The sequence below is a fragment of the Mastigoproctus giganteus genome, chromosome 11 (genome assembly GCF_048544385.1).
Source record: "Mastigoproctus giganteus isolate SK-2022 chromosome 11, ASM4854438v1, whole genome shotgun sequence".
Lineage (NCBI taxonomy): Eukaryota > Metazoa > Arthropoda > Arachnida > Uropygi > Thelyphonidae > Mastigoproctus > Mastigoproctus giganteus.
The window spans coordinates 242,227-266,157 of NC_143585.1; the positions used below are offsets into that span (position 1 = coordinate 242,227).

General features: G+C 38.6%; 1 protein-coding gene across 4 annotated transcripts in view; it reads right to left on the reverse strand.

Annotated features, from left to right (window-relative positions):
• The window catches only part of LOC150077632 (epidermal growth factor receptor kinase substrate 8-like), a 432,910-nt gene that overhangs the window by 16,543 nt on the left and 392,436 nt on the right, over window positions 1-23,931 (reverse strand). For all 4 annotated transcript variants that reach the window (XM_090384186.1, XM_090384185.1, XM_090384188.1 and 1 more), the window contains 2 exons: window positions 22,878-23,109; window positions 5,823-5,984 (listed from right to left, as the gene is read on the reverse strand). In XM_090384186.1, the coding sequence (XP_090240312.1) occupies window positions 5,823-5,984; window positions 22,878-23,109 (394 nt within the window). The remainder of the gene's footprint in view (window positions 1-5,822; window positions 5,985-22,877; window positions 23,110-23,931) is intronic.

Sequence of the window (23,931 nt, forward strand, 5' to 3'; positions counted from 1 at the left end):
CAGCTCGTCAGCACTGCTCAGAGAACTTCATGTCTGCCTGCACAATTACCCCCAGGTCCTTTTCATTCTCCACCACTGTCAGTGTAGTACCGCAGAGTTGATACATTGCTCGGGGGTTACTGTTTCCCATATGTAGTATTTTACATTTGTCAATGTTAAACTTCATTTGCCACCTCTCAGCCCATCTGTTCAACCTTTCCAGATCCTGTTGCAGCAGCATAGTGTCAGTAGTGTCCTTAACAATCCTGCCAACCTTTGTATCATCTGCAAACTTAGACATTAAACTTGATATCCCATCATCAATATCATTCATAAACACCGAAAACAACAATGGACCCAACACTGAACCTTGAGGAACTCCACTAATAACATTAGTCCACGTTGAGCAGTGTCCATTGATTACCACTCTCTGTCTTCTGCCACTCAACCATCCCCTTATCCATAGCAGCAATTTGCCTCCAATGCCACACTGCTCCAATTTGTGCAGCAGTCTTCCATGTGCAACAGTATCAAAAGCCTTTCTAAGATCCAAATATATAATATCAAAGTTATTCCCTGCATCCAGTTCTTTTGTGACTACATCATAGTATCCAATCAAATTGGTCAGGCAAGACCTGCCCTTAACAAAACCATGCTGCGTCTGAGCTATAACTGAATTCTTGTCTAGATGATCCTGCAGTGCTTCTTTAACCAGTGCCTCCATTAATTTACCTGGAACAGAAGTTAAACTAACAGGTCTATAATTACTTGTGTCAGCCTTTGATCCTCCTTTGTGAATTGGGGTTACATTTGCACATCTCCAGTCTATGGGTACCTCCCCTGAGTCCAAAGAAGCTCTCATAATTATGGCTAGGGGTTTGCATACTTCCTTTGCTGCCTCCTTTAATATAACTGGATAGATCCCATCCACTCCAGGTGCCTTTTTTATGTTTATCCTCAACAATCTCTCCTCCACTTTCCTCTCAGTTATTACAAAATCATCCAGCTCACTGCCAATGTTTACTTTACCTACATCATTCTCCTTCCTGAATAACTCCTCATGCGTGAATGTAGATGCAAAATACTCGTTTAGATTGTTAGCCACCTGAGCAGGATCCTCAACTGTTGAACCATCAATATCCAGTGGACCAATCTGATTCATCCCTTTCCTTCTCGAGTTCAAGTATGTAAAGAACTCTTTTCTGTTTTTCTTTGCATCCTTTGCCAAGGATTTTTCGTAGTCTGCCTTTGCCTGCCTAATCTCCTTTGTGACTTGGTTACAGACCAACTTATATCTATCATAGGCTTCCATGTCACCCATTAATTTGTATGTATCCCATGCATTTTTCTTCTCTGCCACATGTCTCATTAGTTCATCTGACAACCATTTAGGCCTAAAACTTGAACAATATTTCTTAGTTGGTATGTATAGCCTGGTAGCCTCCAAGATTAGTTCCTTGAATGCTTCCCATTTTGAGTTTGCTGTTGGTAACATCATCAGTTGGTCCCACTGTATAGAATTTAAATACTGTCTCAGACCATCGTCGTCGCCTTTACGAAAACATAAATTCAAGTTACGGGGGAAATGTTTAGATTGGACTGCAGGAAGTTTTATTTTAGCCAGCAAGTTATAAATTACTGGAATAAGTTGCCTACATGGGTGGTAGAGGCTGACAGTTCAGGGAAATTCAAAGGTCATCTGGATAGTACCTCCGGGTCAGGAAAGCACATAGGATGATAGGTTTAATTTCCTTTTCTTTTACTAATTATCATTATTTATTTATTTATTTTATTTTATTTTTTTTTGGCCGGTGCACCATAAGCCATAGGCCTTCTTGCACCATGCAGTCATTACTAATACTAAATACTAATACTGCCATTATATCAAAATGTTTCTATTAAAAAAGGTTTTAGTGCTGAAAGCCTGAGACTATGGAAAATTCACTAATCGAACAAGTTAGTGCCAAACATCAGTTAGTTCGTAGCAAGCCACCAAATTAGGTGAAATGGTATCGTTTCTGTTATATCTCATATTGTGAATGCCTTCACAATGAGTTGCACTGATATTGAACTACTTTGAATAGGCAACATTTGGCCAAATTCTCGGTGGATACCACCACCCCTGGGTGGTGGTGGTGTCTGCCGAGAATAAGTAACATTAGTCTTCTCCATTGGCGAAGCATTGCTTATTGGAGATAGTGCAATATTAGGGCAACTTGTTGTGAAGGCATTAGCAATATGAGATACATGTATATCAAAAAAGATGACATTTCACCTACTTCAGTGGCTTACTACGAACTAAAATGATGTTTGGCACAAACTTGTTTGATTACCAAACGTTTATATTGTTTATTATTTTTTAATATTAAAAATAAATAATTTCCATATTTAAATCACGTATTAAGTGGGAAAACATCATTATAATAATATTTCATATTAAATACATCATTATAATTGTATTCTTTATCATAAACTTTTTATGCGGGAAAACTTTTTACCTGTGAAACTTCTTACATGGGAAAATAATACATTACAACATATAGAGTTGAAATTGGGGATTCAGAAACCAAACCTAGTACAGGGGAAAACTTCTTATGCGGGAATTTCTTATCCGGGTTCTATTGTACTTGGCAAAACATGGAAAAATATATGAAAATACAGGAGAAAAATATTATTATCAGCCATATGTAGCAATGAAGTTCTATTTTCTTTTGCTGTACCATCAAAAATAGCCATTTATCACAACCCTCTGCCTCCTGCCCTGAAGCCATCCTTCTATCCATCTAAGAATTTTCCAAGTGATTCCAACCTGTTCCAGCTCATAAAGCAACCGCTCATGTGGGACTGAGTCAAAAGCTTTGCTGAAATCTAAATAAACAATGTCGAAATTATTCCCGAAATCCAGCTCGTGAGTGACTCTTTCGAAATAGCGAACCAGATTTGTTAAACATGATTTTCCCTTTACAAAACCATGCTGAGTATCCTTGAGAATTTCAATTCGATCCAAATGATCCTGAATTCCACCCTTGATCATTGCCTCCATGATTTTCCCTACTACTGAAGTCCAACTGACAGGTCGATAATTTCCAAATTCACTTTTAGAGCCACCCTTATGTATGGGAGATACATTTGCACTTTTCCAATCCAAGGGAATCTCCCCAGAGTCTAGTGATGCTCGCATAATTAGCCTCAATGGTTCAATGCACTCGCTTGCTGCCTCCCTTAAGATTATAGGGTATATTCCATCAACTCCAGGAGCCTTACTGGTCTGTAGGCTCGAAAGTTTTTCATTAAATAATCTTGCGAAATTTCAATATCATTAATTACATATTTTTTAACTTCGCTCCCACAATTACCCATTGCCACAAAAGGCTTTTCATTTGTAAATATCGATGCAAAATAACTGTTGAGTTCATCTGCAATGGCATTTAATACTATCCCCTTTCCCTTACGTAAAGGTACGATCTGGTTTGTCCTGCTCTTCTTGGCATTTATATATGTGAAGAATTCTTTATCCCCCCCTCTTTACTCTGTTTGCTAGTGATTTCTCATAAACTGCCTTTGCCTGTCGAACCTTTTCTGTGGCTCTATTACACATCACCTTGTAGCTGTTATAGGCTTCAGTACTTTTTATTCCTCTGTAACCTTTCCATGCCACCTTTTTTCTGCTCAAGTAATGTGGCAACTTCACTATTCATCCAACTTGGAACTCTCCTCGTGGAGTATTTTTTTTAATGGAATATACACATTCAAGGCATCTGTGATTAATGTTTTACGATGCCCAGTTAAGGCATCGTTATTTCCTTTTCTGAAATTAAAACCCATTCCTTTGCCTTTTACTTCTGCTACCTCTCTCGTCATTGGTACTGATCCAGCTGACCTTTGAATTCAACCCCCCCCAGGCCTTCAACCTCAAAAACTCCTTTGACATAGTGAAGGGGAGTTTACCAAAGTTTGGAGCTTAAAGAGAATCAGTAGATGATCATTATTTAGTGGATTTTCAAGAATGATCACACTCTGTATTGGTATATATGGAGGAAATGTCACCTAAAGCTACACACTGGTACTGACTGGTACCTAACCTAAAGGTACACACTGGTACTGATCCAGCCGACTTTTGAATTCGGCCCCCTCCCAGACTTCAACATCAACAACTGATTTGTCATAGTGAAGGGGAGTTTACCCAAGTTTGGAGCTTAAAGAGAACCAGTAGATCATCACTATTTAGTGGGTTTTCAAGAACAACCACTCCGTATCAGTATATATGGAGGAAAGGTCTGTTGCACTCATGGATCCTATCTCTTGATACACTGTATGCTTCAACAATCATTTCAACAGTCTCATGCTGATTTCTTCATACAAAATTTTATTGGCCATTTTCCACACTCTAAAAATGGCAATACAAAATTACTTAAAGTTAACAAATAAAAAGAAACTTCATACATTCAAAAACCAAAATGCCACATATTGTAAAGAAATTCTATACAGGATACAAAATAAAATAATATCTGAAATTCAAATATTTTCTAACAAATTCACTTCTAGAACTCTCTCTGATTCTTCCTTGTATATATGCTAACCATAAATATAATGCAGAACTGTATTATATAATGAATGCACAAGTGACCCACTGTGAATAAAGATGTCATTCTGAAATTCTACACTGCTTCAACCCAAAGTTTCCAATATCACGAATTCCTATTCGTGATACTGCAAATATATTGCTACAATGGATAAAAGGATGGTTAAGTGGTAGAAGACAGAGGGTGGTAATCAATGGGTGCTGCTCTTTGTGGACTAATGTTATTAGTGGAGTCCCACAGGATTTGATGTTGGGTCCACTGTTGTTTTGTATATTTATCAATGATATTGATGAAGGTATATCAGGCTTAAGGTCGAAGTTTGCAGATGATACAAAGGTTGGCAGGGTTGTTAATGACAGTAATGGCAGTGTGCTACTGCAACAGGATCTAGATTATTTGGGCAGATGGGCTAAGAAGTGGCAACTGAAGTTTAACCTTGACATATGCAAAGTACTGCAAAGTATAGGTAGAAGTAACCCAAGAGAAATGTATCAACTGTGGTAGAAAATGAAAAAGACCTGGGAGTAATTGTGCAGTCAGATATGAAGTTTTCTGAGCAATGCAGACAGGCTGCCAGGGCAGGTCATGCGGTTTTGTCAATGATATATAGGAATTTTGCTAGCAGGGAAAAGGAGGTGATTGTCCCTCTGTATAAAGCAATGGTCAGGCCACGCCTTGAGTACTGCGTACAGGTCTGGAGGCCTCATTTTAGGAGGAAGGATGTAGATTTACTTGAGCATGTACAGAAAAGAGCAACAAGATTGGTGAGGGGAATGAAGGGATCCTCTTACCAAGAGAGGCTTAAGTTCTGCAAATTGCAGTGGCTGGAGACTAGGCGCCTGCGCGATGATCTGATTCAGGTGTATAAGGCCTTGAATGGGTTGAGCATGCTGAATTCTGATGGGATCCTTCCACTTGTTCAGATTACAAACCTAAGGGGGCATAAATTCAAACTAAGAAAGGACAGATGTAGAATAGATGTGCGGAAATTTGCCTTTAGTCAGCGGGTGGTTAATTGCTGGAACAAACTTCCATCTGTCGTGGAAGTTGATAGGTTGAATAAATTTAAGGAGAAACTGGACAGGCATTTGGAGGGAATGGTGTGATTTTTTTTTTTTTTTTGGCTGATGCTGCATAAGCTCATACACTTGCTTTCTTGCATCACATGCCACTACTACTACTATTGTACATGGTGATGGAAAACTATAAGATAGCTTTAACATTTAAATAGTCATATTTTACATAAACAAGCAGACTTACACTTGCCGGACCATAAAATGATTCATGACTCCTTGTGGTATATATGGGATTACTAAATACATCAGCTGAGGCATGGAATGGAACTATAATGGTATGGGGAACATGGGCTACTTGACCACGCATGTTCCTTGCCTTCCACCACTTTTTACTATCATCTAAAACCTAGAAAAATAAGTCGATAATAATATACTTTTCTGCATATACAAATATAAGTTATGCTAAATACTATATCTGAGACTGAATAAAAATATAATGGATTAGAATTAAACATAAATTTACAATAACAGGAAATTATGCTCTACCTAGGCAAATGGCAATGCCAGAATACCTCCTGAAAAGTGGAAATAATGTTTTTTTAAAAGAAGTTTCAAAATAATTATATATGCCAACCATGTACTATAAATATAGTCAGACTGCACAACATTATCTGTGACAGCTAAAGGATGCAACACAATGCATCTACTACACAGCAAAATGCACTGGTGTCCCACAATACATAGCCACTGTAACTGACTACTGTCAGAAAACAGAAAATATTTTGTAAAAAATGGACAGGTGGAATAGAAACAGAATATGCCTGTTGGGCAACAGTTGATGACATTGTTGTAGAGCAGGTATCATGTTTTAAGAGTACAAAAGGTGATACTGTTGTGCAAATTAGGCAATTATTAAGAGTAGGACATCTGAGGAATAAATTAACAAGTACTGAGTGATGATGAGAAAAAATCATGAGTAAGGACTGAAATGTAGCCTTCAATTCTGCACAGACAATAGGAGAGAGTACACAATAACAGCCTTATCAATTAATTCAGCCCTGGAGAGACAGTGCAAGGCTCATATGATAGAATTTTTCGCAGAATGGTCTGTGCTTGTTAACAGGTAAAACTGCTTCTAAAAGGATGTAATATATTGAAGTAGAAGAGGTGCAAGTATATTTGCTAATGCCATCAGACAGGTCAGAAAACTGATAGTTGGGTAGGTGATATAGAGCCTAATAAATCAATAGAAGCTGCAGGGAGGGGTGCAAGTGATTTTTATACTGCTTCTATTGCAACATGCTCTTCTTTTTCTTATGACCACCAACATATTCCTCCAACTGCATCATTCATGTGCTCTATGAGCAGCATCACAAAGTGTCATGCCCAGAAGTTTACTGATCCCATCCTTCTCCCTAATTGCAGGTCTTCCTCTACACCCCCTCCCCTCAATTTTTCATTCCATTATCAACAGAAAGCTTTCCATTCTTACTACATGATCAAAAAACTTGAGTTTTCTCTTGTTGATGCTATAAAGAACTCTAGGCCTGCCAATTTTATTCAATACCCATTCATTTGTTCTTCAATCCAAGTAAACAATATGCAGTATTCTCCTGCATATTTCACATTTCAAATGCCTCAATATTCTTCCTGTCAACTCTTATCAGATTTCATCCCTCACATTCATAAGTGAAAACTGTAAAAATTAACGTATCAATAATTCTCAGTTTCGTCTTTAGGAACAGATCTTGATCTCTCCATAATTTTGTCAGTTCAGTGACAAAACGTTCAACATTTTAGCAAATGCCTGTCGTCTCTTTACATCATTTGAACAGTCACTATTTTTATTTATTCTTGATCCTAAGTAGTCAAATTCATATTGACTACTTAGGATCGAGATCTTCTTCGATATTTTGCCCATTAAACTCCACTTTACTGGATCCGAGATTATCACCAATCAACATAATTTTAGTTTTAAGCACATTCGGAAACAATCCTTTTTTTCTTACTTGCTTCACATACTTTGTGTGTGTGTGCGTGCGCGATGTAAGGAAATCAGGCAACAACTCAGCGTTGTTATGGGTCTATATGAGAGCTTGAAGGACAGGGTGGATGCCCTCGAAGGATTAAAAGAGAGGGCCCATCAAGCTCTCAGCTGCCCACACCAATGCCACAGCTTGCACTTGGTCATCACGCAACACAGCAGCAGACCCCAAGGCAGAATGCGCTGGTCCCAAAGGAACTAGTAGTTGTTGGTGACTATTGTCAGGGAAACGGGAAACATGCTTTGTAAAAAGGATAGGTGGAACAGGACCAAGGTATGTCTGCCAGGGGCAAAGGTTGATGATGTTGTAGAGCGGATATAATCTTTTAAGGGCACAAAAGGAATTCTATAACTTTATACTTGGGCACAAAAGGTGATATAGCTGTACACGTTGGCACTAATGATATTAAGAGTAGAAGACCGGCAGAATTACTTAACAAGTACAGGTCACTGTTGAGAAAAAAAGCTGTAAATTAGGGTTGAATTTGAGGTGTCTGCAATTCTGCCCAGACACGATAAGAGGGAGTATATGATGAGAGCCTTGTTGATCAATTCGGCCCTGGAAATATCGTGCAAGGCTCAAGTGACAGATTTTTTTTCAGCCTGGACTGTATTTGTTAACAGGAGAGACTGCTTCTACAGGGACGGGAGACACTTAAATAGAAAGGGTGCAAGAATATTTGCTGATGCTATAGAGGCACTTTTAGGTGGGTCGGGAAACTGCTAGCTTGGGGGATACAAAGACTAATAGATTAACAGTAGCCACTGGCAGAGGTGAAAGTGATTCTTGCACTGCTTCTATTGAAATGAGCAGAAGCCTGAAAAACAAGATGCAGGATATTTCAGAGACTACTGGGAGTCATTGCGGTACAAGTAAACACATGGGTTGTGTTAGTGTAGCTAAGAATAGAAACAGGTGCATGTATACTTGCATGTACACCAATGCTAGGAGTTTAGTAAATAAATTTGATGAATTTGAGGTATTGCTCAAAACATCAAAGGCAGATATTGTTGGGATATCAGAGACGTGGTGTCACCCAGATATAAGGAACGCAGAACTGGAATTTGGGGAGTACAATGTGTACAGAAAGGATAGACAGGATAGGAAGGGAGGAGGGGTTATACTATTAGTTAAGAAACACAAAATCCAAGGAAGTGAAGCCAGTCGACATCGACAGACAGTATGTCAAGTCAGTTTGGTGTGACATAAGCATCGGGAGATCAAAATTGAGAGTAGGAGTGTGCTATAGACCTAATGACTCTGATGAGTATAATAAGAAACTGTACAGGGAAATAGAGTAGGCCAGTAAATCAGAGAGTCCCCTTATAATGGGGGATTTTAATTTCCCAGATATTGACTGGAATTTGTGGGTTGGTCACTCACACACTAATAAGGATTTTGTGGATTTATTGGATGATTGTTTCCTACATCAGCATGTTCGGGAGGCAACTACAAGGAGCAATACACTTGATCTGATTATCAGTAGTGATTCTTCATGCATTAAGAATCTGCAAATAAAGGAACCATTAGGTGGCAGTGATCACAGTGTGCTGAAGTGGGATTTAATCAAAGAGGTAACTACCATCAGGGGTAAAGGGAAGGGTTTTTGCTTTTGTAAAGGCGACTACAATGGTCTGAGACAGTATTTAAATTCTATACAGTGGGACCAACTGATAATGTTACCAACAGCAAATTCAAAGAACTTATCTTGGAAGCTACTAGGACTTTACATACAAACTAAAAAATATTGTTCAAGGTTTAGGCCTAAATGGATGACAGATGAACTAATGAGACATATGGCAGAGAAGAAGAATACATGGGATACATATAAATTAATGGGTAACATGGAAGCCTATTATAGATATAAGCTGGTCTGTAACCAAGTCACGAAGGAGGTTAGGCAGGCAAAGGCAGATTATGGGAAATTCTTGGCAAAGGATGCAAAGAAAAATGGAAAAGAGTTCTTTACCTATGTAAACTCTAGAAGGAAAGGGATCAATCAGATTGGTCCACTGGATATTGATGGTTCAACAATTGAGGATCCTGCTCCCATGGCTAACAAACCAAACGAGTATTTTGCATCTACATTCACATATGAGGGGTTATTCAGGAAGGGGAATTCCAGAGGTGTGGTAAACTCTGGCAGTGAGCTAGATTATTTTGTAATAACTGAGAGGAAAGTGGAGGATAAATTGTTGAGGATAAACATAAAAAAGGTACCCAGGGTGGATGGGATCTATCCAGTTATATTAAAAGAGGCAGCAAAGTAAGTAAGCAAACCCTTAGCCATAATTATGAGAGCTTCTTTAGACTCAGGGGAGGTACCCATAGCCTGGAGATGTGCAAATGTGACACTAATTCACAATGGAGGATCAAAGGCTGACACAAGTAATTATACTCCTTTGAGTTTAACTTCTGTTCCAAGAAAATTAATGGAGGCATTGGTTAAAGAAGCACTTCAGGATCGTCTAGACAAGACTTCAGTTATAGCTCGGACACAGCATGGTTTTGTTAAGGGAAAGTCTTGCTGGACCAATTTGATTGGATACTATGATGCAGTCACAAAAGAACTGGATGCAGAGAATAACTTTGATATTATATATTTGGATCTTAGAAAGGCTTTTGATACTGTTGCACGTGGAAGACTGCTGCACAAATTGGAGCAGTGTGGCATTGGAGGCAAATTGCTGCTATAGATAAAGGAATGGTTGAGGGGGAGAAGACAGAGAGTGGTAAAGCTCATCGTGGATTAATGTTATTAGTGGAGTCCCTCAGGGTTCAGTGTTGAGTCCATTATTGTTTTCTGTATTTATAAATGATATTGATGATGGTATATCAAGCTTAATGTCCAAGTTTGCAGACGATACAAAGGTTGGCAGGGTTGTTAAGGACACTATTGATGCTATGCTGCTGCAACAGGATCTGGAAAGGCTGAGCAGATGGGCTGTTTGTTTGTTTGTTATTTGGTTTTTATTTGGTTTTTAAGAGCATTAGCAACTAATGCCATATTGCTCCGGGATATGCGGAGGTCATTCCATGACCTTTCCGCATCCTCCGTATTTGGTGGTGATGGGCTCGAACCCCAGTCTAATCCAGAAGTGTATGCTACGCATTGCTGCTCCTGCCCACCTGGCTACGGAGGCGCCAGCAGCAGATGGGCTGAGTGGTGACAAATGAAGTTGAACATTGACAAATGTAAAGTATTACATATGGGAAACAGCAACCCCAGAGCAACATATCAACTCTGTTAGTTATTGTTGTTTGTTATTTAGTTTTTAGGAGCATTAGCAACTAAGGCCATATTGCTCCGGGATATGCGGTGGTCATCCATGACCTTTCCGCATCCTCCGTATTTGGTGGTGACGGGCTCGAACCCCGGTCTAATCAAGAAGCGTGTGCTACGCACTGCTGCTCCTTCCCACCTGGCTACGGAGGCGCCTTCCAACTCTGTGGTACTATACTGACAGTGGTAGAGAATGAAAAGGACCTGGGGGTAATTGTGCAGGCAGATATGAAGTTCTCTGAGCAGTGCAGACAGGCTGCAAGAGTAGCTCATTATGTCTTGTCAATGATATACAGGAATTTTTCTAGCAGGGATAAAGAGGTGATTATGCCCTTGCATAAGGCAATGGTCAGGCCACACCTTGAGTAATGTATACAGGTCTGGAGGCCTCATTTCAAGAAGGATGTAGAGCTGCTGGAACGAGTACAGTGAAGGGAACAAACGGTTGCTGTTACGAAGAAAGGCTTAAGTTTTGCAAATTAAAGCGTCTGGAGACTAGGCACCGGTGAGGTAATCTGATAGAGGTGTATAAAGCCTTGAATAGCTTGAGCATGTTCAATGCCAATGGGATTTCTCCTCTTGCTCAGAATAATCACCTGAGAGGGCATAAATTCAGATTGAGGAAAGACAGATGTAGCATAGATGTGCGGAAATTTGCCTTTAGCCAGCAGGTAGTTGGTTGGTGGAACTGACTTCCATCCCTTGTTGTGGAAGTTGATAGCCTAAATAAATTTAAGGCTCAGCTGGACAGGTATTTCGAACGAACGGAGGGGTGAAATGGAAGTGATTTTTTTTTTTTTTTGGCTGATGCTGCACAAGCTTGCTTTCTTGCATCATATGCCTCTACTAATGCTACTCTCTTCAGAGTTTCTTTAGGATGATCCTCAGAAATGCAAATTAGCACAGTATGATCTGGATAACGAAGGTTTGTTTACCTTCAGTCCTCCAATTTTGATGCCAGTCTAAATCTTCCAAAGCGTCATGTATGATATCCTCGGCATAAAGATTACTTTCTCATGTTGAACACAATCAAATGCTTTTGCATAATCTATAAACACAAAACGACTGGAACATTGAATTCTTTACATTTTTCAAAAATCAGTCATAGACATAAGATCTGATCTCTGCTTCCTCTGCCCCTTCTGAAACCTGCTTGCTCTTCTGGCATTTCTTCAAGTTTTCTTGAGATTCTTTTGAAAATATGATTTTAAGAAGAATCTTGCCAGTGTGAGAAATTAGGCTAATAGTCCTGTAATTTTCAGATTTTTTTTGGTAAGGGAATGAAAATTGATTTCTTCAAATCTGATAGACACCATCCAGTTTCCCAAATTGTTACAATCATTTTTGAAAAAACTAGGCACCCTTCACACCTGTAGCTTCAATCAATTCTGCTGGGATTTCATCAATTCTAGGTGACTTGCCACACGTCAGTTCTCTGATGGCTTTTTTGACTTCCTCCTTGTGGAACTGGTTCATGATCACACTCTTGAAAAGGAGGTGGCAAATCATTGGTGTCAGCAGGCACTTTGGAAGAGCTGCTCACAGTATTCTTTCCACCTTCCTTTAATTGTGTTCTCCTCTGTTAAAATTTCCCCTTTGGAATCCTTAATTATATCATATATCTTCTTAGTGTTGTTTTGTTTATCGTGGTATTTGATTTATTTACACTTTTGATAGATATAATCCTGTTTGTCCCGGCCTAAACAGCGCTTGATGACTTTGCTTAGTTCCTGATACTCTTCATTTCCTTGTACACCCAGGGCTTTTGCAGTTCTTCTATGTTCAATAAGTTTAAAAGTGACTTCTGTAATCATTGGCTTCCTGATCTTTGACCTTTCTCTAATGTAACTATTTGCTGAATCCTTAATAATGCTTTTTGTATTTTTCCACATTTCTTCAGGCAGTATATCATCAACTAGTTCTAATAGAGTTTGAAAACGATTACCTGTTCCAAGTATATAACGTTTGGAATATTTTCCACATCCAATCGTCTAGGGAAAACCTTATTCATGATATTTTTCAGTTTCAACTTGAGAATGATGTGGAGTAGCTGATGACCACTGCCACAATCTGCTCCACAAAGTGTTTTTGCTGTGATTACACTGGAACAGCACCTTTGCTGTATAAGGATGTAATCAATCTGGTTCCTTGTTTTATGATCAGGAAATTTCCATGTGTAGAGCTTTCTCGGGTGCTGCTGAAAGCAGGTGTTACCTATGACAAGACTGTTCAGATGAAAATATTCAATTAAACTTTCACCCAGTTCATTTCTAGTACCAAGACCAAATCTACCACATTCCGGACTAGAAGAAACTGTCTTGCCTCTTTTGCATTAAAATCACACGTGAGTATCAAAACATCCTTTTTTTGGGACCAGATCAAGGGCTGATTGGAGATTTTCATAATAAACGCCATTTTTTCATCTGTGGATGTTAATGTTGGTGCATATGCAACTAAAACTATGAGATTTACTGGCTGGCTCTGAAGTCTAACTGCCATCATTCTACTATTAATAGGATTGTTTCCAAGAGGAGACCTAGAACATTCCTCATTCAAAATGACAGCAACACCATGTTCTTCTACTTGGTCACTTCCAGAAAAAATAACCAAAAACCCATTTACAGTTTTTAAATTATCTTGTCCTGTTCACATGACTTCGGTTGCTCCTAAAATTTCAATTTTATACCTATCCATTTCATTTTAAACTTTTTACATTCTGTGTGGCCACATTCCTCTTCTTTCTTAAATTTAATTTTGCAGCAGCAACATGCAGCAGCCTGGAAATCACAAGGGTATCAGGGATTACAAGGCCCTGACACCCTGCTGGGATTCCTCATGGAACAAGCAAATAGTTGCATATACTAATGGTAGGAATTTAAACAAATTTCGAGAATTTGAAATACTTGTTAAGTCATCAAATGCAAACATTGTAGACTGGAAAAACAAAAATGAAAGTAGGAATGTGTTATGGCCCAAATGACTGATGAGTATAATGGACAAATATACAGAAAAACAATGAGCAAGTAAATAAAGAATATCTTAAAATCCAATCAATATCTGGATTTTAACTATTCACATATCGACTGGAACTTGCAAGTTGGTCACAAACAGTAGCAACATTTTTCTGAATTCAGTCAACTGTCACAGAAGCATATGGTAGATATAAACTAATCTGTAATCAAGTCACAAAGGATTATGAGAAATCTTTGACAAAGGATGCAAATGCTTCTTTACTTATGTAAACTCTAGAAGGAGGGAATTTTGCTAGGATGGATAAGGAAGTGATTGTCTCCTTGTATAAGGCAATGATCTGGCAACACTGAGTACTATATACAGGTCTGGAGGCAGAGGCAGACAGGTCATAAGACTTACCAGGGAAACCCCGGTGGGTCGGAGGCCAATGGAGGCCGATGTGATTTTCAATATTACTCTGACCTCTGCAGTGGCAGGTTATACCTTCATGGGACCCAAGGCAAATTGGAATTTGGGAGCCCCATCTAAAGAAAAAAACTAATAAAGAACATTTTCAATTTCATTTTATTGTGACACAAAACAAACAAATTATATGCCATAAGAACAAAATATAAAATTTCATCAAAATTGGTAAAACCATTTTTGAAAAAACATTATTTTCAAATTAATCTTCAAGTAAAGTTCATTGACCTTGACAGGTAGAAAGTTCAGTTCCCGATAAAAATCACTTAAAAAAATATTAGGAAAAAAACAGCAATGAGTTTTTTTTTTTATCTGATTTTGGGGCTCCCCTCTGATTTGGGCCCTAGGCAGATGTCTTCTTTTTTGCCTATAGGATAATGTGTCACTAGACCTCTGATACATTCTATTTGTTTCCCCTGGTAAGAAATTTCCACCTGCCCCTGTCAGGAGGCCTCATTTTAGGAAGGATGTAGAGCTGCTGGAACAAGTAGAGAGAAGGGTAACGAGATTGGTGAGTGGAATAAAGGGTTGTTGTTACCAAGTCTTAAATTCTACAAATTGCAGCATCTGGAGACTAGGCACCTGCAAGGTGATCTAATTGAGGTGTATAAGGCCTTGAATGGTTTGAGCAAGCTCAATGTTGATGGGAATCTTCCTCTTTCTCAGATTACTCAACTGAGGGGACATAATTCAAATTGAGGAAAGGCAATTATAGAATAGATGTGCAGAAATTTGCCTTGGGCCAGCGGGTAGTTGATAGTTGGAACAAACTTCCATCTGTTGTAGTGGAGGTCAACAACTTACGTTCCAGGCAGAACTAAACAAAAATTTGGATTGAATGGATGGGTGAAATGGAAAGGTATTTTTTTTTTGGCTGATGCTATATAAGCTTGCTTTCTTGCATCATATGCCTCTACTAATGCTAAGTGGAGGCCAAAAGTTGATCACACTTTAACAGCGAGCTAAATGATTTTGTAATAACTGAGAGCAAAGTGGAAGGAAAATTTTAAGTTAAACATATCATCATTTTTCTCTTTCTTGGTGATTCCTTTCTACTTCTGTAATAACTGAGAGCAAAGTGGACGAAAAATTGTTGAAGTTAAACATATCATTCTTCTCTTTCTTGGCGATTCCTTTCTACTTCTCTCTCTCTCGGGAATTTGTTTTTGGCTGGTGCAGCATGAACCTCAGGCTTCCTTGCACCATATAGTTAATAATAATAATAAAAGCAAATGGGGTGGATAGAATCTATCCAGTTATATTGCGGCAAGCAACAAAGAAAGGAAAGAAACCCTTAGCCATTATTATGAGTGTCCTTGGATTCAGGGGAGATCCCCCACAGGCTGGAGATGTGGAAATGTATCCCCAATTCACAAGGGTTGACACAAGCAATTACAGACCTGTTAGGTAAACTTCTGTTATAAGAAAATAATGGAGTTACTGTTTAGAGAAGCGATGCAGGATCATCTAGACAAAACTGCAGTCTGACCAATTTGACTGGATACTATGACATCACAAAGGAACTAGAGTCAAAAAAAAAAAAAAAAAAGGAAAGTTTTTGACATTGTTGCACATTAAAGGCTACAGTACAAACTGGAACAATATGGCATTAAGGGAAAGCTGCTGTTATGAATAAAGGGATAGTTGAGTAGGAGAAAACAGAGTGATAATCAATGACCACTGCTCTTCCTGGAATAATGTTATTAGTGGAGTCCCCAAAGGTTCAGTGTTGGGCTCACTGTTTTCTATATTTATCAATTATATTGATGAAGGTATATATCAGGCTTAACATCCCAGTTTGCAGATGATACAAAGGTTGGCAGTTGTTAATAACAGTAATGACAGTATGCTGCTGCAACAGGATCTGGAAAAGTTGGGCTGAGAAGTGGCAACCGAAGTTTAACATTGACATATGCAAAGTGCTGCATATTGGTAGCAGTAAAATTCCCGAAATGCACGACATTATACCTATTATCTCCATAAAACCGAATCCACAATAAGTTATACATTATGGCACAAAAATCATATTTTCAGTGAGTTGTATGGAATGACTTCCCAATCTCAATTCTGGTTCAGATGCATTTTGCACTTTTTTGCAAAACTGCAAAATGCATATTTTGGTTCTGTGGAGATAATCATTAATCACTATGTGACTCCACAATTCTATGTTGTTAATGAGCACATGAAGTTGCCTTTCTGTGCAGCACATTTTGTGAGTGGCTAAATACAGCAAGATCATCAGAAAAAAAGACATATTTCAACAGTATTGGGAATAGTTAGTGTCATAGTGCATATTCTGTTTGCAAAATAACAGAACTCCCTCTTCTTGAAAAGAGTCTACTCTCTGATTTGAAAAGTTAGAGAACAGATGCTCTGAAAACAGATTTGAAATGTTTAATCTTAGAGAAAGCACTAAGCTGGAACATCAAATGGATCTCGTTGCAGGTGCTAGTCTCCAGATGCTGCAAGCTTTTCTAGGTATGAGCACCCTTTTGCTACCCTTAATAATCTCATTGTTCTTATCTGGAACCATTCAAACAGATCCACATTCTTCCTAAATTCAAGCATCAAGACTTGCACTCAATATATATTCTAACCACTGCCTTATACAATATGATAATCACCTTCTCATCCCTGTTGTAAAATTTCTTGAATATCATTAGCATTAGCATTAGTAGAGGCATTTGATGCAAGAAAGCAAGCTTATGCAGCATCAGCCAAAAAAAAAAAAAACCACTCCCACTTCACCCCTCTGTTCGTTCAAAATACCTGTCCAGCTGAGCCTTAAACTTATTTAGGCTATCAACTTCCACGACAAGGGATGGAAGTCTGTTCCACCAACCAACCACTCGCTGGCTAAAGGCAAATTTCCGCACATCTATCCTACATCTGTCTTTCCTCAATTTGAATTTATGCCGTCTCAGGTGATTATTCTGAGCGAGAGGAAGAATCCCATCAGCATTGAGCACGCTCAAACCATTCAATGCTTTATACACCTCTATCAGATCACCTCGCTGGTGCCTAGTCTCCAGACACTGTAATTTGCAAATCTTAAGCCTTTCTTCGTAAGAGCACCCCTTTGTTCCATTCACTAATCTTGTTGCCCTTCTCTGTACTCGTTCCAGCAGCTCTACATCCTTCTTGAAATGAGGCCTCCAGGCCTGTATACAGTACTCTAGGTGTGGCCTGACCATTGCCTTATACAAGGGAATAATCACCTCCTTATCCCTGCTAGAAAAATTCCTATATATCATTGACAATACACCATGAGCTACTCTTGCAGCCCGTCTGCACTGCTCAGAGAACTTCATATCTGCCTGCACAACCACCCCCAGGTCCCTTTCATTCTCTACCACTGTCAGTGTAGTACCACAGAGTCGATACGTTGCTCTGGGGTTGCTGTTTCCCATGTGTAGTACTTTACATTTGTCAATGTTAAACTTCATTTGCCACCTCTCAGCCCATCTGCCCATTAACAAAACCACTTCTTGCTTCTCTTCTTCATCACTACAAATTTGAGCTTCCATTATGTCTGAAGCACATGATGTCCACATCGACTTCAGCATAAGCTTCAAAACACATTTTCCTCTAAGTTTAGGCAATGATGTATGTCTCCAAAAATGTCTTAACTATTATTGGACTGTTCTTCACAATTAACAAAAATGCTCTTCACAATTAACAGAAATGCATGTAAAGCTTCATTTGATGCAGCATTCAAAGCAACAAATCCAGCTTATAACTATTTGGACAGTTGTTGATTGGTTTTTCGTCATCCTCTATCCATACTGAAATACAAATACGTTGCCTGTAGCATATCAATTTTGCATTTTGTTTTGTTTTGGAAACAAAACACAACTTTGTTTAATAGAATTCTTTGATAGTTTCTTAAAGCACTGAATTACAATTTGACCAAGTGGATGAAGAACCGATTCACTTATCAGGGGTGCAGTTATCGACAAACAACAATTTTTTTCTATCCCCCTGCTTATCTTGCAATCTAGTCGCTGATCCATTCTTCAGATTTTTTATGACGTTAAGATTATGACATTCTTCAGATTTTTTATGACATAATTTACAGAGTTAGCAATGCCACTAGGAGATTGGTAATCTGTTATTTTGTATTTTTTCTGCCACTACGCTTCTCACCTTTATCCAGTAAAACAAAGTCCAGTTTTATTCACACTGAAGATTTCGTTCTGGTCACATGGCAACAATTTTTTTTTAAATGATTTTTCTTCCCTTCCGTCATAGCCTCAATGGCAACAACTGCACATTCACAGCACACATTTTTTTTGATAGACAGCCCATGACAAGTCAATTTTTGGAACCATCCATCAGAAAACTTAAAATATTAACACAATGTGCAAATGATTCAGCCTTAGTTTAAAAGATTTCTATCTACGAGAAGATTTTTTTGCATTCATCATTAGCCATTCCAAGGGTATGGAATTCACACTGATACTACCCAATGCAGCAGATTTCTTTATTTTTATTTTATTTTTTATGTGTGAACCCCAAACACGAGAGGTATTAGAACCTATAGTACTTAGTACCGTGCTTGGGTTTGAGGTTAAGAAGACGAAAGAAGATATTTGTTGACATTGGACTTGAACTTCTGTAGGTTGTAATTTTCAGGAAATACGTATGAAGGACGGTTGTTCCAGAAAACGGCAGTTGAATGAATAAATGAGGAAGATGAAAAGTTGGACAGTAAATGGATGTTGGCTGGTGGCAGCACCTGTTCGGACTGTTTTGAAAGACAGAGCAGGAATTATAGAAGCCAATTCAGAAGAACAGTGCCCATGGAAGTATCTGTAGAAGAGGCATGCAGCAGAAACAGTGCGTCTATGAGAAAGCAAGTGGAGAGACTCTGTTAGAGATGAATCATTAATTAGCCTAACTGCCCTCTTCTGAATGGAATCAAGACGCCTGAGTGAGGTTTTGGGGGCACAATATTCCATGGCTAATGTGGGAACCAGATGTGGGAACCAGATGTAGGAACAATATTCCATGGCAGGGCGAATTTGCGATTTACACAGAGTGAGCAGCTGTTCGGAAGAAAAGTAACGCCGAGAGCGAAAGAGAAAACCAAGTTTTTTAGATGCAGAGGAAGCAATATTTGTAATGTGCTTGTGCCAAGAGAGATTAGAAGTCAGGGTAATCCCCAAAAGAGATATATCATTTTGCCCAGAAATCGGAGTGTCACTAAAGATAAGCATAGGAGTAGAAGAATCCTTTTTGCGAGATATAAGACAAGACTGAGTTTTAGAAGGGTAGAAATCAACTAAGTTGTCTTTGCCCCACTGGAGAATTACCTGAAGATCAGCATTTAAGGAACTGGTAGCAGATTTTCGAGAAGTTGAAGCTGATTGAGCAGGACAAGGTTTCTCAAAATGGAAAGTTGAATGCAATGTGCTATCATCGGCAAAACTATGGATAGGATTTCCAGTCAGTGGAAGGTCATTGATATACAAGAGGAAAAGAGTGGGGAAAAGAACTTAAACTGGGGGGACACCGGCATTAGTGGAGAAGTTAGAAGACAGAGAGCCATCTACCATCACCCTCAGAGTGAAAACTGGATAACCAATTACTAAAAACAGTTGGCAAACCATAAGATGGAAGCTTGTTTAGAAGACCTTTATGACAAACATGATCAAAAGCCTTTGAGATGTCAAGAGCAACTACTTGTGTTTCACCGAACCTTTCCATTGAATTAGTCCATAAATGGGTAACATAAGCCAGAATATCTCCAGTGGATCGACACTGACGGAATCCATACTGGTGATCGTTGATCAGACGGAAGGTTTCTAGGTAGTTTAACAGTTGGCGGTTAATTGATTTCTCGATTACTTTAGAAAGAGTAGAAGTAATTGCAATGGGTCGATAATTGGATGGGAGGGATTTGTCACCCTTTTTAGGAACTGGCTGGATATGAGCAAATTTCCAAGCAGAAGGAAAAACACCTTTGGAATAGGAAAGTGAAAAAAGGCGGCAAAGAATAGGAGGAAGTTCAGGAGCACAGGTTTTGAGAACAAGTGGAGAAATACCATCAGGACCTGGAGCTTTCTTAGCATCAAGATTCATCAAAATCCTTCTGATATCCTTTTGATGGAAGACCACAGGAGGCATTGAATGGAGCGTGTTGGGAATGGTGGGAGGTGTTTTTCTGTTGGGAATGGTGGGAGGTGTTTTTCCAAGATCATTAATACATGAGCTGGAAGAAAAATGGGATGCTAGCAGGTCAGCTTTATCCTTGGCTGAAGTGACAACAGAACCATCTGGTTTGGACAAAGGTGGGAGCAAAGATAGGCAAAAGTTGCGGCCAATAGCTTTGGCAAGAGACCAGAATGCTCGGCTACCATTAGGGCAAGAAGCAAGTTTTCTACTCTTAGCCTGTTCAAACTCTAGTTTGGACTGATTAATAACTGCTTTACAACTGTTGCGAGCTTTGGTGTAGGCAGAAAATGAAACTGAAGAATTAGAAACAAGCCAATTACGATATGCAACATTCTTCTCTTAGACAGCCTTAGCACATTTATTGGAAAACCAAGGTTTAGATAAAGGACGAGATTTTAAAGTGGAGTGTGGGATAAGGGATTCCATTCCTGCAAGAATAATTTCACTGACACGATCTGAGCAAACATTGACATCAGAAGTTTTGAAACAGTAATCCAACCAAGGAAAAGAAGAAAAGAAGTCTTGCAGGTCATCCCATTTTGCATTCTTGTAATGCCAAACAACACGTGGTTGGGAATAGCCATGAGATAAAGGTTCCATTGGAGAAGAGACAATCACCAAGCTGTGATCTGAAGTGCCTAAAGGACCTCTCACTTCGACCGTGTACTTAGAAGGGTTGTTTTTGAGAAAAAGATCAAGCGTATCGGCTGTATGATTAGGATTGTCCGGTATTCTTGTAGGTAATTGAACAATCTGTGCTAGGTCATTAGTAATTGCAAAAGCCTCAGCATCTCGACCTGCTGGGTCGGTGTAACTAGAAAACGGAAGCCAGCTGGAGTTGTGAACATTAAAATCACCAAGGAAAATTACTTCACTGTTAGGACAGTTGGGCTGGGGAAAGTCAAGTTGCAAAGAGAGGACGTCAAAGAGCTCCAAGTGATTAGTGGAGTTGGGAGAACGGTAGAGACAACAGATGAATTTGACACAATGAGGTAGAGAAATTTTTAGCCAGAGAAGATCAAAGAGAGTAGATTCCAAATTGCCAAGTCTCTGACAGGGAATATCAGAACGGACATATGCACAAGTACCACCTTTGAGGCAAAAGGAATCATACAGCGAATAATTTGGGCATCTGAGATGAGCAGTAGATGAATCAACCGATAACTGAGATTCTGTCAGAAAAAGTACATGGGGTTTGGCAGACTGCAAGTGGAAATGAATTAGGAAGTCCTTGGGAGGTTTAGATCTTTTCGCAGATAAGCTTGCTCTATTAGTTTGACAATTCATGGTGTATTCAATAGTAAGAAAAAGTAGGTGGGACATGCTGTATGAAGTAATGAAATTTTTCGATATGGCGTACATGCGGTACGAATATACCCAGATCCTTAACATAACGTGGCTTCGACAATGCTCTCCGCATACATACTACTCGGACTCTCTCCAATCACTATCTGGCAGAGTAGAGGTAGCAAGATTATACACTAGCCGTTCCAGAAGCTTCCTAGAGAGTTACCAATAGGTTCAGTCCGGTGTAGTAACTAGCGGCCGGCCTGCGAACACCGTTTTAGAGCTGTACCCTCGAAATGTAAGGAATATTGGATCTTGCCACGACGTTCATCATAACCTCAAAAGTCATCAATCATACTGCATGATGGAAGAGATAGGGAAGGGCTTTCTTTTTTTATGCTTTCAATCTTTCAGTATGATGAATGGCATATGTTTAGAAAAGCTGAACTGTTTAGTGATGTCATTCTTAGATCACATGTCATTATCTACAGCTCAAAAAAATCGTAATTTTTCCTATGACTGGAAAAGCTACCTGCCTCAGAGCAGCATTATTAATAAACATGCAGTATAACAAAATAACTTCTAGCTAAAGTTAACTTTATTACACCAACAAGTGATTTGTCATAATCAGCTTGCAAGCTTGTTATTTGCTTCAATAAATTATCATTCTTTTATTTTGATGTATGAATATTATAATAAAAAAATTTTATAAACAAAAGAGTGGTGCAGATTTTTGGGTCATTACAGAGAATTCTTTCTTCCAAGGAATAATGAATGTAAAATAGATTTTTAAAAAATTGCCCATGTGGTTGTTACAATGTGCTGCATTAAAAAGATGGTTGCTATAAAGAGCCTTGACTGTTTATTTTATTTATTTCAATGTAAAGTTATGGTGTGACAATTATAGTATAAGAAAATTCTCTTAAATTATTTTGAAATATCGGCTTTTACTTATATTTTTAACTGCAAGCAAATTACGTATTTTATATTTACAATGCAACATATTACAAATTTCACTGTGCAAAATTGTCTTATGTATTACAGAAGGGGGGGGAAGTGTGACACTATTCACCTCAAGAAACTCTCCTCTGATTACTGTAAGCTCCTTATCATTATTGGCAGTACGTGGATACACAACCTGAGCAATCTTAACTTCTCGACCTCTTAACTCTTCTAACCACTGTAACTGTTGTCTTTCAAACCGACGTTGTGGATCCATATGGAGATCATTGGGATCTGTGGAATCAGAACTTGCCTCATCCCTATCATGGTAAATGTAATCAGAATGGTGAGGAAAGCCACTCCTAAAAATAAACAATATGTTCTATTAATTTTTAATTAACTAAAATTAGAATTAGTGATGCGAACAAAATATTTTTGAGAATATATATGAATTAAATGGCATAGTAAATCAATTAATACAAGATCGACAAATTTGTTCGTAGATGTTATTTTGGAATTAGTCGGCATGTTTTGTCAATGTGTCGTCTTTAATTAATAGTTCTTTAAGGGCCAGTAGCATGGATTCGATGTGCATGTTTGTGTATAGGGAGACGACGTCGAAGGATGCGAGAATATCGTTTTCAGATGTGGTTATGGAAGTTATATGTTCATGTGCTTGTTTAGTATTGTAGACCCTGAACCGAGAAAATCTCATTAAATCACATTCATACTTGAAAATCTCATTCATACTTGACGCCAAACAATTTAAATTCCAAAATAACATCTACGAACAAATTTTCGGCCTTCCCATGGGCCTCGGTATCTCTGCCCCTTTATCCGAGATCTACCTCGCATCTATCGAAGAAAAAAATTCTCCAACCCTTTCCCCCAGGAATTAAACTATACATGAGGTATGCAGATGACGTCCTCTTAATAGACAACAGAACCACCATCGATACTTTACTGAACGCCTTTAACACAACACATGAAAGACTCAAATTTACCCTTGAAGTAGAAACCGATGATAAAATTAATTTTCTAAACCTCCCTGTATACAAAATAAGCACATCTTTAGGCACCAAAATATACAGAAAAAACACACACACAGGTAAATTCTTACTTTACCACTCACACTATCCTCTATACATCAGAAAAGCAGTTCTATACAACCAGATATACAACAC